The sequence below is a fragment of the Harmonia axyridis genome, chromosome X (genome assembly GCF_914767665.1).
Source record: "Harmonia axyridis chromosome X, icHarAxyr1.1, whole genome shotgun sequence".
NCBI lineage: Eukaryota > Metazoa > Arthropoda > Insecta > Coleoptera > Coccinellidae > Harmonia > Harmonia axyridis.
Genome location: NC_059508.1, coordinates 11,802,555 through 11,818,578, shown reverse-complemented (window position 1 = coordinate 11,818,578; position 16,024 = coordinate 11,802,555). Strand labels below are relative to the sequence as shown.

General features: G+C 34.7%; 4 protein-coding genes across 5 annotated transcripts; 2 read left to right on the top strand and 2 right to left on the bottom strand.

The window, feature by feature from the left end:
- Positions 1–966: 966 nt before the first annotated feature.
- LOC123685592 (patj homolog) lies at positions 967–5,069 on the top strand. The gene is made up of 4 exons (XM_045625289.1): positions 967–1,630; positions 1,742–2,020; positions 2,134–2,858; positions 3,288–5,069. The coding sequence occupies exons 1-4, from the start codon at positions 1,175–1,177 to the stop codon at positions 4,309–4,311; spliced, it is 2,484 nt and encodes an 827-aa protein (XP_045481245.1). The 5' UTR covers positions 967–1,174; the 3' UTR covers positions 4,312–5,069.
- Positions 5,070–5,171: 102 nt separating this feature from the next.
- LOC123685591 (electron transfer flavoprotein subunit alpha, mitochondrial) lies at positions 5,172–6,804 on the bottom strand. The gene is made up of 6 exons (XM_045625288.1): positions 6,475–6,804; positions 6,275–6,427; positions 5,955–6,219; positions 5,685–5,900; positions 5,472–5,623; positions 5,172–5,416 (listed from the first exon to the last, which is right to left on the bottom strand). Exons 1-6 carry the CDS (start codon positions 6,508–6,510, stop codon positions 5,237–5,239), a joined length of 1,002 nt encoding a protein of 333 aa, XP_045481244.1. The 5' UTR covers positions 6,511–6,804; the 3' UTR covers positions 5,172–5,236.
- Positions 6,803–9,747, top strand: LOC123685590 (protein DENND6B). The gene is made up of 8 exons (XM_045625287.1): positions 6,803–7,136; positions 7,191–7,463; positions 7,514–7,699; positions 7,759–7,994; positions 8,063–8,244; positions 8,307–8,578; positions 8,638–8,850; positions 8,911–9,747. The coding sequence occupies exons 1-8, from the start codon at positions 7,023–7,025 to the stop codon at positions 9,112–9,114; spliced, it is 1,680 nt and encodes a 559-aa protein (XP_045481243.1). The 5' UTR covers positions 6,803–7,022; the 3' UTR covers positions 9,115–9,747.
- A 38-nt stretch (positions 9,748–9,785) lies between these two features.
- LOC123685589 (mediator of RNA polymerase II transcription subunit 15-like) lies at positions 9,786–12,385 on the bottom strand. 2 transcript variants are annotated; one of them, XM_045625286.1, is made up of 5 exons: positions 11,959–12,385; positions 11,632–11,900; positions 11,274–11,571; positions 10,694–11,148; positions 9,786–10,589 (listed from the first exon to the last, which is right to left on the bottom strand). In XM_045625286.1, exons 1-5 carry the CDS (start codon positions 12,245–12,247, stop codon positions 10,161–10,163), a joined length of 1,740 nt encoding a protein of 579 aa, XP_045481242.1. In that variant the 5' UTR covers positions 12,248–12,385; the 3' UTR covers positions 9,786–10,160. The 2 variants fall into 2 exon arrangements, with proteins under 2 accessions (XP_045481242.1, XP_045481241.1); XM_045625285.1 differs by having other exon boundaries at positions 11,274–11,577; positions 11,959–12,383.
- Positions 12,386–16,024: the final 3,639 nt, after the last annotated feature.

The following is a 16,024-nucleotide window of genomic DNA, read 5'->3' as shown; positions in this document are numbered from 1 at the left end:
TAATTTACAATTTCTATAGATATCATTGATATAATTCAGTATTATTCGTTTTTTTTTTCGATTTATGGACTTCACGTCCTCGAAAAAATCTAGAAAAATAAAATTTTTCGAGTTGATATTTGTTGCATACACCTCAACATGATTGATTATTCAGGAAAAAACTTGTTGTTCTGGAATAGATGAATATAAAATAAGGGAAGAAGTAGAATGAGGATGTGAAGAACAGATTTAGGTGGACATATTTGTATTCATTATGTATTCATCAGTTGAGTAAGATGTTACAGGAGCAGATTTTGATCTGAAATGATTTTTACATATTTTTCTTGAAAAAACAAGTATTCATTAACACCTAAGTTCGTATTAGTTCTGTGTTATATATATTTTCAAAATAATGATACATTATATATTAGACCATATGGATTAAGGATCATTTCTGTAAAAGATCTTTGATCAAATCTTGAGCTTTTAAAATTCTTCATAATATCAAATTTTGAAGATAATTCCCCGCTTAAATTGACACTGATTCGATTGGATCATTGCAGTGAGTACTTCATCCTTAGACTTTCGGTTGAATATTCCATTGCAATATTCGCAATATCTCGAAAATAAAATATTCGAAAAATCTAGGTTTCTTACTCTTTTGTGAAGGAATTGATCACAGATAGGTCGTCATCTTGAGGATTTATTCATGATTTCAAATTTTGAATCTTATCTGAGACCAAAATTTGCCTGTCATAATACTTAGCCAATGATACCATGTAAACTTTTGGTCTCTTGGGTGGAGGAACTTCAAAAAAGCGCATCCACCAAAATTTATTTCTATAATTTAACCATTGTAGCGACATCTTGAAAGAAGGAATCAACCCATGTACTGATATTATGTGCAAGTTACAGAAATCTATCTGTGCGTTCAGTAAAAATGCACAAATTATCCAAAGTCCAAGGTCATTATCAAAATAATTAGAAAGAAAATGATTCTTACATGTTCTTTTAATCGCAGGTAATAATGCAAGGTGAAAGTGTAATACCTGAATTACTGTTTATGACGTCATATGTCATCCGTCTGTCAGTGCTTGATTGTCAGTGAACAAAACAAAAGTACAAAATTGACTATAGTCAATAAATTATATTATATTCGAAATTTTTAATTGAAACACTATTAGATACCTGAATAATGCATCTAAACGCAGACATATCGAGCGCATTACAACTACTTGAAGACATCAAACATAAAGTGGACGATTTGGGAGATGCTAAGCTACAAGTTAATACATACCAAGATTTGAACCTTTTAATATCTGTATTGGAAAATCCAGTTTTCCGAAGTATTGTGACTGTTCAGGATTCATTGAGTGAATTGAATCAGCAATTAGGTCAACATCCATCTATTCTTCCAGTTGATTTTGACATTCCTCCCTCTGGAGAATTGATTTTAAATGTTCCACCAGCTGGTGACTATGACCATGATTATGCGGACGAATATCCAGCTACCAGAGATTTTGATGAGCAGAGAGTTCCTTCGGCACCCATTTCACCCTGTTCTCCTCAAGTTCATACATTCAATTCGACAGAGACCAAGTTGGCTCTACTGAACGGCAAATCTTTGAATGGATCAATATGTAATAAGGAGGTAAGTCGAATCAATTCAAATGAATTTTTGGTGTCTTGATGACCTAATTCTTTATTATAAACGTATATATATATTTATCTACTCTACAAAGTTAAATGTTTATTGATTCAGACGCTAAGGCATCTTCAAAATCAGGGTTACAATTCTCCTGATGAGGATATCATACATAGGTCTCCTTCTGTTGGTAGTGATACCTCAAAAACTGGATCTGATTCAATTATTAGTAGTGAATGGTCACAAGTAGAAAGTATAGACTTGATTAATGATGGAACTGGTCTTGGTTTCGGAATTGTGGGTATGAAAAATATGGGAGTGGTGGTTAAAACTATTTTACCAGGAGGAGTAGCTGATAGAGATGGAAGATTACAAAGTGGAGACCACATTCTACAAGTCAGTAATATTGATTCTTTAATTAAAAGATCTTCAAGCATAGTTTCCTTTGAATTATGCTTTGTTGATTTGGACACTATGCAATATGTGTTATAGTTCATATTTTTTTACAGATTGGAGATGTAAATTTGCATGAAATGGGTTCAGAGCAAGTAGCTACAGTATTGAGGCAATCAGGTACCCATGTGAGATTGGTTGTAGCAAGGCCAGTTGATATAACATCAACTGATTATAAATATCTTGGCTCCTCAGCGCCATTAGTTCCAACTAGATTACTGAGTGATGCAACAGAATTAGATAAATATCTTGTTCAACATAAATACGTTCCAATGTTTGTTAAAAGTATAGAACCAATAACAGATATATCAATGTACCAATTTGATCAAACAAAACCCAAGAGTTATGTTGGATTAGCTAGGGTACCAGCATCACCATCTCTGCCTCTGTTGAATTTAGATTTATCTGTTAAAATACCAGAAATGGAAAAATTTGTTGTTGAACTCAAGAAAGATGCAAATGGTTTAGGTATCACAATTGCCGGATATGTCTGCGAAAAAGAAGAATTATCTGGTATATTCGTTAAGAGTGTTAATAAGGGAAGTGCAGCCGATTTGAGTGGAAAAATCAAAGTCAATGACAGAATAGTGGAAGTAGATGGTCAGTCGCTGCAAGGTTATTCCAATATTCAAGCTGTGGAAGTTCTGAGAAACTGTGGCAGCGTGGTCAGGTTATGCTTGGAAAGATACTTACATGGACCAAAATATGAGCAACTGCAACAAGCCATTGCTGCAAGTGAAATTAAGCCTTCAATGAGTCCTTCACCACCAGAAGTGCCACGGTAATTGCATCCGGAGTATTGTCATATCCCTTAGTTAACTTTTCTATTTGTCGACCTTATCTCCTGTCTAACTTCACCTTCACTAACACCCAATGTATGTATATATTGACTCCATGTTAGGGTTTGTTACCACAGGATTTTAGGAAAGTGTGCTACTTGATAATAATAATATGATAATACGGTTTTTTAGGTTGTGGCTCAATCTACTCCGGTACTCACAAGGTGATACTTATATTCTAACACATAAATTTACTGATAACATCGAATACACCTCTGCCTCTCAATTTACTCATCGCTTCCAGATTTTGCAATAACAAAAGCCATTTTATAATTGAAACTCGTTCGTTGGTATAATCGAATTTTTCGGAACGTAGCACATGCTCCTGAAATCCTAGTGCTATTTTTAACACACGGTTATGTAACTTGCAGATTTCCTAGCAGTGAGGATTATTTTGGAAGGAGCTCAGGGTTGGGTAGTATGGAATCGAAATTCAGCTCATTCCCAAGAAGCCTTGATAATATTGACAATTCCCCTAAACTGACAGAGAAAGAAATAATAGCAAAATGGCAAAAGATCGTTGGTCATGAAACTAAAATAATTGTTGCGTATTTAAAGAAGTTTGGAGAAAGGAGCGGACTCGGCATCAGTTTAGAAGGTACAGTAGATGTGGAAGATGGTAAGGAAGTCCGACCCCACCATTATATAAGATCGATATTGCCAGAAGGACCTGTTGGGAAAAGTGGAAGTTTAAAGTCTGGAGATGAACTGTTGGAAGTCAACGGACATAAATTATTAGGCATGAATCATCACGAGGTTGTTAGCATTTTAAAGGATTTACCTGTTAATGTTTGCATGGTTTGCGGTAGAAGTCCCTTAAATTTGTTCGAACAACGAAATGGATCACATGATTCTTTGTTCGCGGAAAGATCAGTTTTATCGAGAAGTCTGCATAATCTTGTACCCGCCACAGATCGATTAGTTAAAGCCAAATCGGACGGTTCCTTGGCCAGTAGTATTTCAGCATTAAATAATTCTGATTCAAATTTTAACAAGATGAAATCTCGCTCTTTAGAACCTTTAACTGGCTTAGCTATGTGGAGTTCTGAACCTCAAGTTATAGAACTAATGAAGGGTGAGAGGGGGTTAGGTTTTTCAATTTTAGATTATCAGGATCCTATAGATCCTAATAATACAGTCATTGTTATAAGAAGTTTGGTACCTGGTGGTGTTGCTCAATTAGATGGTCGATTGATACCTGGTGATCGGTTATTGTTTGTCAATGATACAGTTCTCAAAAATGCTTCTTTAGATCAGGCTGTTCAGGCTTTGAAAGGTGCTCCCAAAGGGATTGTTAGAATTGGGGTTGCTAAGCCATTACCATTGCCCGATAGTTTATCACATAGTTCGGTCTTAGAAGTAGATCAGAGATTTGCGCAAAGTGTTCAAGGATAATATCTCCTAAGCGGAAATGATAGCAGACCAAGACAAAAATGCAGCTATTTTAATGCTTGAGAAATGTTCTATTCTACTTTTTTACAATCATATTCAAACTATATAATTTGCACCCTTTAAGAAGTATGTAAAATATCACTTATAACGTTCTAATAAACGGCAAATAATACGCGTGCATATTTTTCCATAATAATCTCGATTGTAGAAAGAATATTGAGCAACTTGTGTAAAGGGTCTTTATATTTTCAGTATTGTTTTTATCCAACTACTTTATATATGAGAAAGATACTGGCTTTAAGTACTTGTTGCATAAAAGATATATTTTCATGTTTCTTCAATTTCGAGTAGAAATTCGTGATAACAAAATAATAATTTGTGATGAAATTTGGAAAGTAAGATAAATATTGCACTTTCATTTTGAGTACAATATGTCCAGTAGGAAAAAAGAAGGGAAGGCATTTTTGAACTCAAAATAGACATCACATGCACGAGCAAAGACAAATTTTTTTATATTCACCTGTTATTTTTAAGATCTTGACAATACTCAACAACCAGGTACTAGCACTGCACAAATTCTTTGGAAATTGCCATTGTAGCATCACAGATTTTGATAAAACAAATATACACACTCGAAACATTTGTATTGTGTGCAGTCATTTTGTGTTCAAACATTCTGGTTGAAGAATACACTACTTAAAATCAAAATATGAATTTTTATATCTATTAGTATTATTCAATAATAAACTATACTTGTTGAATTGATTTTTTTTTTCACGCATCCAGTTTGTTTCCATTTGCGCAGAAAACTGCAACTCTAAGGATAAATAAAATAACATCTGGTTTTATTAAGAAGGATAATATTACTTCTCAAAATATATATATTTCTGGTAAATTCTAAAAATATAAAATCTCATAATAAAACAAATTACTTCAATTTTTCTGTTAGTTCAGGCACAGCTTTGAATAGATCTGCTACCAATCCGTAATCAGCTACTTGGAAAATGGGTGCTTCAGGGTCTTTGTTGATTGCAACTATAGTTTTGCTATCTTTCATTCCAGCTAAATGTTGTATAGCACCTGATATACCAACAGCAATATATAGATCCTAAAATATAAAGCAATATTAATATGAAACGATGTTCACTTGTGAATGAACTCACAGGGGCAATAATTTTTCCTGTTTGACCAACTTGTAAATCGTTTGGTACAAAACCTGCGTCAACAGCGGCTCTAGAGGCTCCTACAGCTGCGTTCAATTTATCAGCTAAATCGTACAATAACTTGAAATTATCTCCAGATTTCAATCCTCTACCTAAGAGAAAAAAATTAACAGTACAAAATTCTAAGTACTTCTTCAAAAATAATTAACTTACCTCCACTTACAACAACACTAGCACTTGAGAGATCTGGTCGATCAGACTTGCTCAACTCCTGACTTATAAATTCTGTTGAATCTGTTTTATAAGAATCAGCAGCTACTGTTTCTTGAGCTACTGATCCACCTTCCAAGTTATCAGCTTCAAAGTTAGTACCACGTATTGTGATGACCTTGATAGGATCTGTAGCTGTTACAGTCTGGATTGCATTACCTGTTGAAAAAGACAAATCTAGAATTTGCAGAAGAAATAAATTTCAATGTTTACCTGCATATATGCTTCTTACAAAAGTGTCAGCAGATTGAACACCTATTATGTCAGATACAGGAGAAACATCCAGTGTTGCTGCTATTCTAGGGAGTAATGCTTTGCCGAATGCAGAAGCTCCAGAAACAATATGTGTGAAATTAGATTTCTTCTGTATATCCACTACAAGAGGTGCTAAACTTTCTGGAGTGAATCCTTTGAAGGCTGCACTTTCCGCTATTAAGATTTTTGATAATCCTGAAGCTTTTGCTATAGCTTCGACTGCCTAAAATTTGAGAGTTGAGATTTTTTAAATAATCAATTTAGTTCACTATATTTACCGGTTTGCATTGTTCACCAGCTACAAGGACTGTAATATCACCACCTAATTTTTTTGCTGCTGTGATAGCACTTTGTGTGATTGGAGATAGACTTTTGTTGTCATGTTCAGCTATTACCAAAGTACTTTGAAGCCTTCTAGCTTGGCTAGAAAACTAAACAATATGATTATTACATACCCTTATTATATTATATATCCTACCTGGTAAATTAGGTGTCTAGTTCTATTACAGAGCATCTTGTGAAATTATTTACTATGATGATGAACTTCAGAAGATATACTCCGTTAGGATCAAAGTGCAGATATACCAATCCAAGAATCCAACTCACAATTAAAAATTTAGATTAAAAGTTTGACTACTGATTGACGTTTCTTTAACCTATCTGTATGATACCATAGAGTATCATTTTTCCAATAAGAATTTTTTCGTTTAATTAAATGAAATATGCAATAACGCCTGTATTAGGCTGTGCTTAACATAACAATATATTTCTTATTTTCAGTTGATTTCAATTAATCCAATCGATACATCGAGTCTTTCAACATTTTATATCTGATAATGAAAATGACATTTCTGCCCAGTTTTCATAATTGTTTGTTGTTAAATGGGAAATGAACTAAAAATGTCATTCGTTACACTCGATTTTTAAAATAGTTTCTCCATAATATCCTTAAAAAACATGTAATATCCATGTCAGCTTACATATTAATGAAAAATCTTAATATAAAGAGCATATCTTTATCATAAAATGACAGAAAATGTTGAGAAAAATACTGATAATAATTCCTGGGAAAATCTCAGGAATTGGATACATTGTGTATGTGTTGTAACATTTGATTTAGAAATAGGCCAAGCATTAGAGGTATTATTGTTTACTTATTAGAAAATATCTTTTTCAATAGTACTTAATTTTCAGACTACATTCCCAAATGATGTTACTTTGAGTAAACAAGAAATCTCAAACATATGTTATTTAGCATTTCCTGATTCAAATTCAGGATGCATAGGTGATACTAATTTTATAATAAGATTGCAAACTAGTCCAACAAACAGGACTTTGAAGAGAGAACACCTCATCTATAATTCAAAATGTCCTCAGGAGCTTCAAATAAATCCTTCATATTTCTGGGGATATGTTTATTTCAGGCAGGTGAAAGATCCATCATTACCAAGAGGTTATTTCCAAAAGGTAGGTTTCAATTATGTTTCAAACTCCATTATAATATACCGTTTTTCCAGAGTTTTGTGATAGTAAGCCGCTTACCTTTCAACAATTTATTCTCAAAAATATCTTGTCTAATTGCTCCTGAATATTTTCAAAATGGTGAATTGAGTTTGGAAGCTGTATGTAATAATATAGACCGATGGCCAGCTCCAATTCCTGGAATTCCTATCAGCTTACCGTTATTGGGCTCCGTTTTTCAGGTAACTATAAATTAAAACTAGGTGAATTCTTATGTAAACTAGTGTTTGTTGATTTTCAGATGAAAATTCCTATGAATGGAAATTCTGGGACAATCAAAAATATCAATTTCTCTATTTCTGAGAACTTGGAAAATCATATTCAAGCGTCAGTTGAAGATTTGAATTTTTTCACAATCCTACAACCTGTCATGTCACACATTCATTTACTATGGGAACTGGTTTTGACTTGTGAGCCTTTAGTTATAATTGCACCGTCTCCAACACTTTGTTCCAATATGGTCCTTGCTTTAACAAGGTTTGTTGTTAACTGATTTTTTGAAGGTTTTATCAACTTTTATTCCTATTAATGTTTTTTCATTTTAGAATAATAGCACCTCTTAGGTATTGTGGAGACTACAGGCCATACTTTACCATACATGATAGTGAATTCAAACAGTATACTAACAAAAGTCCTGGTCCTCCACCAGTTATATTGGGGGTAACAAATCCATTCTTTGGAAAAACTCTCTTTCATTGGCCCCACTCAATTAGGCTAGATGATACTGGTGTGTACTACAAATAAATCTGAAATGAAGTAACGAGTTTTATATAAGAATTCCAATTTCAGATCAAACACATTCACATAAATTGAAGAAGAAAACTAACATGAAGTTATTAGATAATAGTCCCGGGGTTTATACCACATATAAGACATTTCTCCAAAAAGATAAATCTATTATAAAGAAGCTGGTAAATGGTGTTACAAGAAAAAGGCCTTCAGAAGTCCAATCTGCTCTACTGAAAAGACATTTGCTTGAACTAACACAAAGTTTCATGTTTACACTTGAGAGGTACATCGCTAGTTTGATGCCTTTGCAAAAAAATATTTCACCCTTTAAGGTAAATATATCCAAAAATTATTTGGTATTTTGAAATTAAATTTTTTGTTAATTATTCAGGCCGCTCCCAGTCCTTTACCTTTTAATCCTGATGACTTCTTCCAAACTCTGGAAACAGCAGGTCCTCAATTGACGACTGGGATCAAAGGAGATTGGGTAGGATTGTACAAAAAGTTTTTTAGATGTCCAAATTTTGATGGATGGTTCAATACAAGATATTCAGAATTATATTCGAAACTTCAGGCTCTTCACCTAGAGGCTCTCTCAGATGCTGTAAGTATTTTGTCTTCCCATTCCAAAGTGTTCGTTTTCGAAAACCTCAATGTTTCTCAGGATCTGAAGTTATGGGTGCAAGGTCGTCCAGAAGTTGAAGTTGTTGATATGGTGATCAAAATACGGAACAAAATCAACGAATGCAAAGAACATAATTTACCTGTCAGTGATAGTTGTAAAGTTGAAGAACAATTAAATCAAAGACTTCAAGACATTATAAGCTCTCTTCCCGATGATATGAAGAATATTCTAAAAGTTTCATGATAATATCGAACAAAATAATTGAATTATTGTTACTAATGGCTCAAATTGTACATTATTTTTGTATGTGGAAAAAGGCAGATGTTAGATCAAAATACGTTGTGATTAAATGATTTTACAGTTTATTATCAACTTTTATATCCATTATAATTCAGGTTCTAAATGATATACCTTTTTGAAATAAGTGCCAAATCCGATAAGACCATTAAAGATATCAATTTTTATATTAATCTTTGAAGTGATCTGAAGAAATTTTTTATCTGAAAGGCATACCTGAATTTATTATCGTTAATCATAATTTCTGCAGCTCTGTTAAATTTTTAAAGAATCTGGAAAGATAAATATATGTTCAACATATTAAATTCAAGATTTTATGTTGATTACAAGTAAGTAGTAAACAATTTCTGTAATAGTAATAGAATTACCAGTTTGCGAAATATTGATTTTTTCCATTTTTATCTAAAATATCAGTGAATTAATCTTCTTGAATTTATTGTGTATGATTTGTTTTTATAAATATGATTATAGTGAATGTCATATTTTCAATACTTTAATCTCTTGAATATATACTTGTTATATAATTGACCTTTACATCAAATTGTAATTTTTTTGAAATATAAAACTGTTGAATCCAAACTTTGTTTAGTGTGAAGTGTTTATAAAAAAAAAATAGATTATTATAAAAAGTATATTTCTATCAAAAATCCTGAAATAACATACTAATCTTAAAAACATACAGAAATGAAGAAGTATCACAATCAACACGCAGATGAAAAAAATAATTCAATGATAACCTTAAAAATGATCAATAATAAAATGTGAGTTACTTTAAGTGGGAATTGTACCAGAATTTAATTACAATGCTTTGCATATACAAGGATAGTATTGAAAAGGAAAATCTAATGAAAACCTTCTACATAAAAGAAATTAAAACTTGGTTTGTAGGTGCCTAAAGGGAACTATATCAAATTCATAACACTCAATTATTCTTCATCTGCTTTTGAAAGAAACAATAAAAAGAATTGGTAAAAGAAATTCAGTAAAGGCTACTACAACCCCATCAATATAAGTTCAGCAGCTACTTTTGTAGTGTTTCCACTAGCTGCTTGTCGAACACTCATCTCCCAAGTATCCAGAAGTTGACTAACAGAGAAATTTTTTGGGAGTTTTTGTATTCTCCATAATAGAGCTTGTTCGACAGCAGACAAAAAAGCAGTGGCATTATATTCCTGGGAATTTGTATGACAAACAGGTGAAGTAAAAGGATAATCTTCAGGCACCATTATGGATATAGGTGGGACACAAGGCAAATGCTTGTCATCCAACCAACAAGTGAGCTGAATGGATTTCGAACCGGGTTGTTGATTTTGGTCAAGAGACACTTTGAATCTTTGGTCTAGACGGGCTATTTCACCTTGGAGTGCATCAGGGATGTCACTTGTTGGTTCTTCCACTCTTTGTGGTGGCAAGCCTGACACCTGTCAAAAAAATTGTTTCAATAAAAAGTTGTGGCTGTCACATTGCTCTACAAGCTTTTCATACAAAATGGGCGCATCTATTAAAGAATATTCAATAAACATACCAATTTGAGCTCAGGTCCAAAGAGTGCATCTAACGTTGGCCCGAATGTTCTATGCAGAGTATGGTTGAAATTAGGGTTCTGAGCATTTGTACTAATTGCTTCTAGTAGAGGCGAGAAAATATGACTTTCCTTGAATACGATCCCAGAAGTTCCTGGTATATTATCACTTCTTTTTATGTCCATTTTTTCCAGTACAACTTCACATTTTATTAGTGTTTCTAACGGCATTCTTTGTTGTGGATTCGATAGAATTTCTAAGAGTTTTTTCATTTTACTTAGTTTTTCAACATGTTCTCCATCATTTCCCATGCGAGCTATCATCTTCCTCAGAGGATCTATGTATTTGCTGAGTTGCCTTACTTTTTCTCTATAGGCTTGTTCTTCTTGAAGCCCCATAGGACTTTGAATTGGTTGGCCAGGCGTGTTCAGAGAAGTTCCTGGACTTGGTGCCATCCCTTCACACAGAAAAAACAATTATAAATCATATCATACAGTATTTGCAAAGATTTGTCTTGATAGAACAATTCCTATTCCAACATTGCTTTGATTATTTTGGTAATGTGATTTTCTCCAATATTACCTATAGATCTTGGAGGACCACTGTTTCCCAGCATATTTATATTTGAACCTGGAGAAGGAGCTAAAGCAGGTGATGCAACCATTTGAGTAGAGGGAGGAGGACCACTCAATCCAGCAGGTGACTGAACTGAAGGTGATGGACTTTGTTGCAAAAATTGTGTTGGCGTTGGGTTACGGGAAAAGCCCATCATTTGAGGACCCATTGGACCACCCATTGGATTTTGCATTGCAGGGTTCATTTGAAGTTGCCCTTGCAACTGACCTGGCTGCTGTGCACCCATTTGATTCTGCATGTTACCCTGCAACTAAGATTGTTTAATCATTATCATTAGTTTTATATAACTCTTCTTCTCATTCACCTGATTTCCAAGTGCTCCTTGCATAGGACCACCGAGCTGATTCATATTACCGGTAGGCATTTGATTCGGCATTTGCCCACCCATTTGTGGCATTCCTCCCATTTGAGTATTCATCTGATTGCCCATTTGACCACCATTAGCTCCCATACGATTTTGCATGTTTCCCTGCATATTAGGCATAGCTCCACCAGGTCTACCTAAGGCTTGAAATACATTTACCCCCATTTGTTGTTGAGGTCCCATATTTAACATCTGGTTGTTCCTGGTGCCTTTGAATGGAGGAAAAGCTGATGAAATCACAGTGTACATAGTAGATCAGAAAATTACCTTGACTAGCTAAGTTTTGTAGAGCATTTATTGGATCAGGCATACCTCCTGCTTGAGGTTGACCTGCTTGCATACCAGTTTTTTTACTGTTCATCTCTCGTACATGCAGAATCAGCCTAGCGACAAAACCTAGATATTCCTCTCGTGTTTTGGCCTTCATGTATACATGATTTTCCATTTCAATACTGTTTCTTGACGTATTCATACCATATTGCCGGATGGCTTCGTCAATACGTGCTATTACACTTTGCCTGAATGACTGCGTTCGCCACTCTTCTGGTCCTGACATTGTGCAACCTCTATTACAGATTAAATCATAGACTAATAATTAGATAAACGCTAGTTGTAAACGATTTAATTCAAATTTGAATCCTGCTTATCTAACCTACGTGACATACACAAAAAACTTTTGACATTTGTCACAACTCACAGATGGTGCTCAACACAGAATACCAATAATCCGTGGTTGTTCTTGATAGCATGAATTTGGTCATTACCAAAATTCATATTTTGAAATCTTTTTATCAGAATAACAAAAAGCTAATGCTTGGAGAACTATTGTTTCCTCTCATTGAAGATTGATTTGAAGAAGACTCATCAAGCAGAGCAGCAAACAAAATGTTTACAAATACATACTTAGTTTTTAAATATTTATCTGATTATCATACATCGACATTGAGAGTTATACAATAATTGGAATAGTGCTATTTATCCTCTATCCAAGGCCGTAGCCAGGGGGGGTCCGAAAATACTCTCAACGTTTGTTCGTGGATGAGGACCAGTGGGACTACTAGGACCGGACTCAGCCGAGCTCTATCCTTCTGATATTTGGAATATCCGGGATTGAATGAATGTCCCTCAACTGGGAGTGAGAAAGCCTATTGCAAAGGGGAATTTTCTCTCCTAAGCTAATAGGATGAATTCAGGGGTATACCGGGTGTTTCCAAATTGGAAGTACAAAGGAAAGCGAGTAATTTCTAGAATAATTTTAAGAAAAAAGTCTTATAAACATGGTCCTTCAAACGCAAACGCGAGATACAAGCCCTAAAATTTCGCATCAAAATATCAATTGCTATTGAAATAACAATCAATATGGAATTTATCTCCAGAATTTTATTCTTATCCGACATATTTCAAAGGTAGTAGTAGGAGGAGTAGTATTACCTACTCTTCAATTATTTTACCTGTCTTTTCGTTATCGATGGAAATTTTGAAGCGAAATTTCAGGATCAGATAGTAATCGATAAGATCTTCAAAATGAGTTATCGCAACATTACTCATTCCTATTCGAAATCAAAGGTTTGTTCTAACCCCTGTTAGGGGGTTGCAGTTACGGGGATGCGAAGAACGGAAAAGTTGTTTCCCCTCGAATCAGAAATTGACAAGTCCGAGCGATTTTCCACATTTTCATTTTGAAGCTGGAAAATCGAGGTGTTAAGTTATCGTTGGACCTATATTTAAAGCGTTCATAAATTACAAGACTTTAGCTGATTGAATTTGCATGAAGTCATTTATTGAATATATTGAATTCGGAAGTAAATATTCCTTTACATTTTCTTTGAATTTTTTTCGTGTCAGTACTCTCAAACTCGATTAGAGTTCATTGTAGATTTTATATTAAATATTCTAGGAAAATATTACCTTGAATGAACAGCGAATTACTTTGTTTCATGTTATCGTTTATATTCAATTAATATTTTTAGGCATTTTTCCTAATTATATCTTTCTTAGTTATTGCAATTTTGTATCTATTAGGTGTACAACTTTGCTTTCCCCGTTTTGCAATAGATGGCTGTATGGGTAAGTGGTAGTCGAAGAAATAGATCTTAGATGTCATACAATAAGCTTAGGTATTCGTAGACATAACGCTATCAAAATATAGTCGATTTGTGTCTGCATGATAAACTTATTCTCAATTAAACATATCAGCTTACGAGCCAAATTCTCCTCATTTGCGGGAGGTTTTAATTTTCTGCTGTACCTAATATGAAGAAATATGCGGCTGAGGCTCATCAAATGCTCTCAAATACTGTTGGTGAGGCCGCTATTAGTGAAAGATCGTGCCGAGAACGGCGATTTCGACGTCGATGATCAGTGGAAGAGAGAAGGTTTTCGAGGATTCAGAATTGGAGGCAATATTTGATCAAGACTCGCGTCAAACGCAACAGGAATTAGCAGGATCATTGGGAGTGCGAAACAAGCCATTTCAAAACGACTGAAAATCATGGGAACGATTCAGAAACAAGGGAAATTGGGTGCCGTACGAGTTGAAGCCGAGAGATGTTGAACGGCGTTTATTTGCTTGTGAACAGCTGCTTGCAAGGCAAGACGGGAGGGATTTCTGCATAGCATTGTGACTAGAGACGAAAAATAGGTTCATTTCAATAATACCAAGCGCAGATAATCATGGGGATATCCCAGCCATGCTTCCACGTCGACGGCCAAACCGAATATTCACGGTTCCAAGGTCATGCTCAGTATTTGTTGGGACCAGCACGGCGTAGTGTATTATGAGTTGTTGAAACCGACTGAAACAATCACAGACGATCTTTATGGAACACAATTAATGCGTTTGAACCGAGCATTGAAAGACAAACGACCGCAATACAATCAGAGACATGATGATTTCCTCCATTACAAGGAATAAATATGTAGCCCCATTTATTTTATAATTCCAAGAGTTGGCAGTAGGGCTGAACGGTAAATTTTCATGAAGAAGTAAAAAATTAGATCGATTCGTGGATCGCTTCAAAAGATGATCAGTTTTTTCGAAGCAGGATTCGTACGCTGCCCGAAAGATGGGAGAAAGTAGTGGCCATAACGAGTATTTTACAATAAAGCCTCGAATTTCGGAAAAACGGCGGGAGCAAAGTTGTACGCCCAAAACAACGTGGCCGTTAATTCAATTTAAATTTGAAAGTCAATTTTTTTGCTAAAAGTGTAGAATTTTTAGATTTTTGATCGAAATGAATATGTTCTGAGCAGGGTGTTGAGAAAGGAAATAATGCTCCACATAAAAAATATCTTCGCGTGAAAAACGGTTACTTTTTCAGAGATGCAATAAAATGAAGGATTAAAAAAATTATTTACGAAAATAATAAGAATCGAATAGTGGGGTGGGTATGGTAGGGTAAGAATTCGGGGTGATCAACATTGTGGTCGAATCCTTCGTCAGGAAGCAGATTTAGGTAGTTCGTAATTGAATGTTGGGAATCAGTGTGTAGATTGATGAACAATACGATTGCGAGATTGGAATCAGCAAGCAAGGAAGCCACCAGAAGGCACTGTTAGTTGTTAATATGGTTAGGGTTTTATTTGTTTGCAGGGTAGCGGTGAAATAGATGGTCAAATGTCGCAGGCTTGTTCGAATTGAGATCAAAAGACCGAGACTGAAATGTCCCAATGGGGCAGCAGTCGTTGTAGAAATTTCAAAGGACATGAACTATTGGCTTGCCTGTGAGCGCATTCCCTTAGACTACATGGCAAGGGGGCCGATCCTCCCTTGCCTTCTAACTAATGTCGTCTGTCGTGAAAATTTACCGTTCAGCCCTACCGCCAACTCTTGGAATTATAAAATAAATGGGGCTACATATTTATTCCTTGTAATGGAGGAAATTGCATTTGGGAAAATAAAAAGAAACCAAGGGAATTAGTTTATTGTTACGGACATAAATATAGCTGTAATTATGTTCTTCGTCTCTATCTCTCGATTAAATGAATCACTTCATTTCATTTCGAATTACCTTTCTCTCAATCCCGACATAATTTTACGAATCACTGAACATCACCTTCTCTCTCTCGGTAAGAATCGTTGGTTTTGCATCTGCCAATTGGTAAACCCTGAAAATTTTATCTACATAGGCGTACAACTTTGCTTCCACTGTTTTTTCCCCGAAATTTGAGGTTTTATTGTGAAAAACTGGTTACACATTTATGATTCCAAGTATTGTCCATCGCTGGCCTCTAATTTCTTCCATCTTTCGGGCAGTGTACGAATTCCGCGTTGAAAAAACTGATCATCTTTTAAAGCGATCCACGAATCGATCTAATTTTTTACTTCTTCATG

Bases quoted from the DNA above. Each gene is read 5' to 3' on its own strand.
- LOC123685592 (XM_045625289.1), top strand. From the start codon at position 1,175: ATGCATCTAAACGCAGACATATCGAGCGCATTACAACTACTTGAAGAC. The intron at 1,631-1,741 runs GTAAGTCGAATC...TTATTGATTCAG, and splicing joins GATCAATATGTAATAAGGAG to ACGCTAAGGCATCTTCAAAA. The intron at 2,021-2,133 runs GTCAGTAATATT...ATTTTTTTACAG, and splicing joins GTGGAGACCACATTCTACAA to ATTGGAGATGTAAATTTGCA.
- LOC123685591 (XM_045625288.1), bottom strand. From the start codon at position 6,510: ATGCTCTGTAATAGAACTAGACACCTAATTTACCAG. The intron at 6,220-6,274 runs GTAAATATAGTG...CTCAAATTTTAG, and splicing joins CTGGTGAACAATGCAAACCG to GCAGTCGAAGCTATAGCAAA. The intron at 5,417-5,471 runs GTGAGTTCATTC...TTTATATTTTAG, and splicing joins CAGGAAAAATTATTGCCCCT to GATCTATATATTGCTGTTGG.
- LOC123685590 (XM_045625287.1), top strand. From the start codon at position 7,023: ATGACAGAAAATGTTGAGAAAAATACTGATAATAATTCCTGGGAAAAT. The intron at 8,245-8,306 runs GTGTGTACTACA...TTCCAATTTCAG, and splicing joins AATTAGGCTAGATGATACTG to ATCAAACACATTCACATAAA. The intron at 8,579-8,637 runs GTAAATATATCC...TTAATTATTCAG, and splicing joins AAAATATTTCACCCTTTAAG to GCCGCTCCCAGTCCTTTACC.
- LOC123685589 (XM_045625285.1), bottom strand. From the start codon at position 12,247: ATGTCAGGACCAGAAGAGTGGCGAACGCAGTCATTCAGGCAAAGTGTA. The intron at 11,578-11,631 runs GTGAATGAGAAG...AAACAATCTTAG, and splicing joins AAGGAGCACTTGGAAATCAG to TTGCAGGGTAACATGCAGAA. The intron at 11,149-11,273 runs GTAATATTGGAG...TTCTGTGTGAAG, and splicing joins TGGTCCTCCAAGATCTATAG to GGATGGCACCAAGTCCAGGA.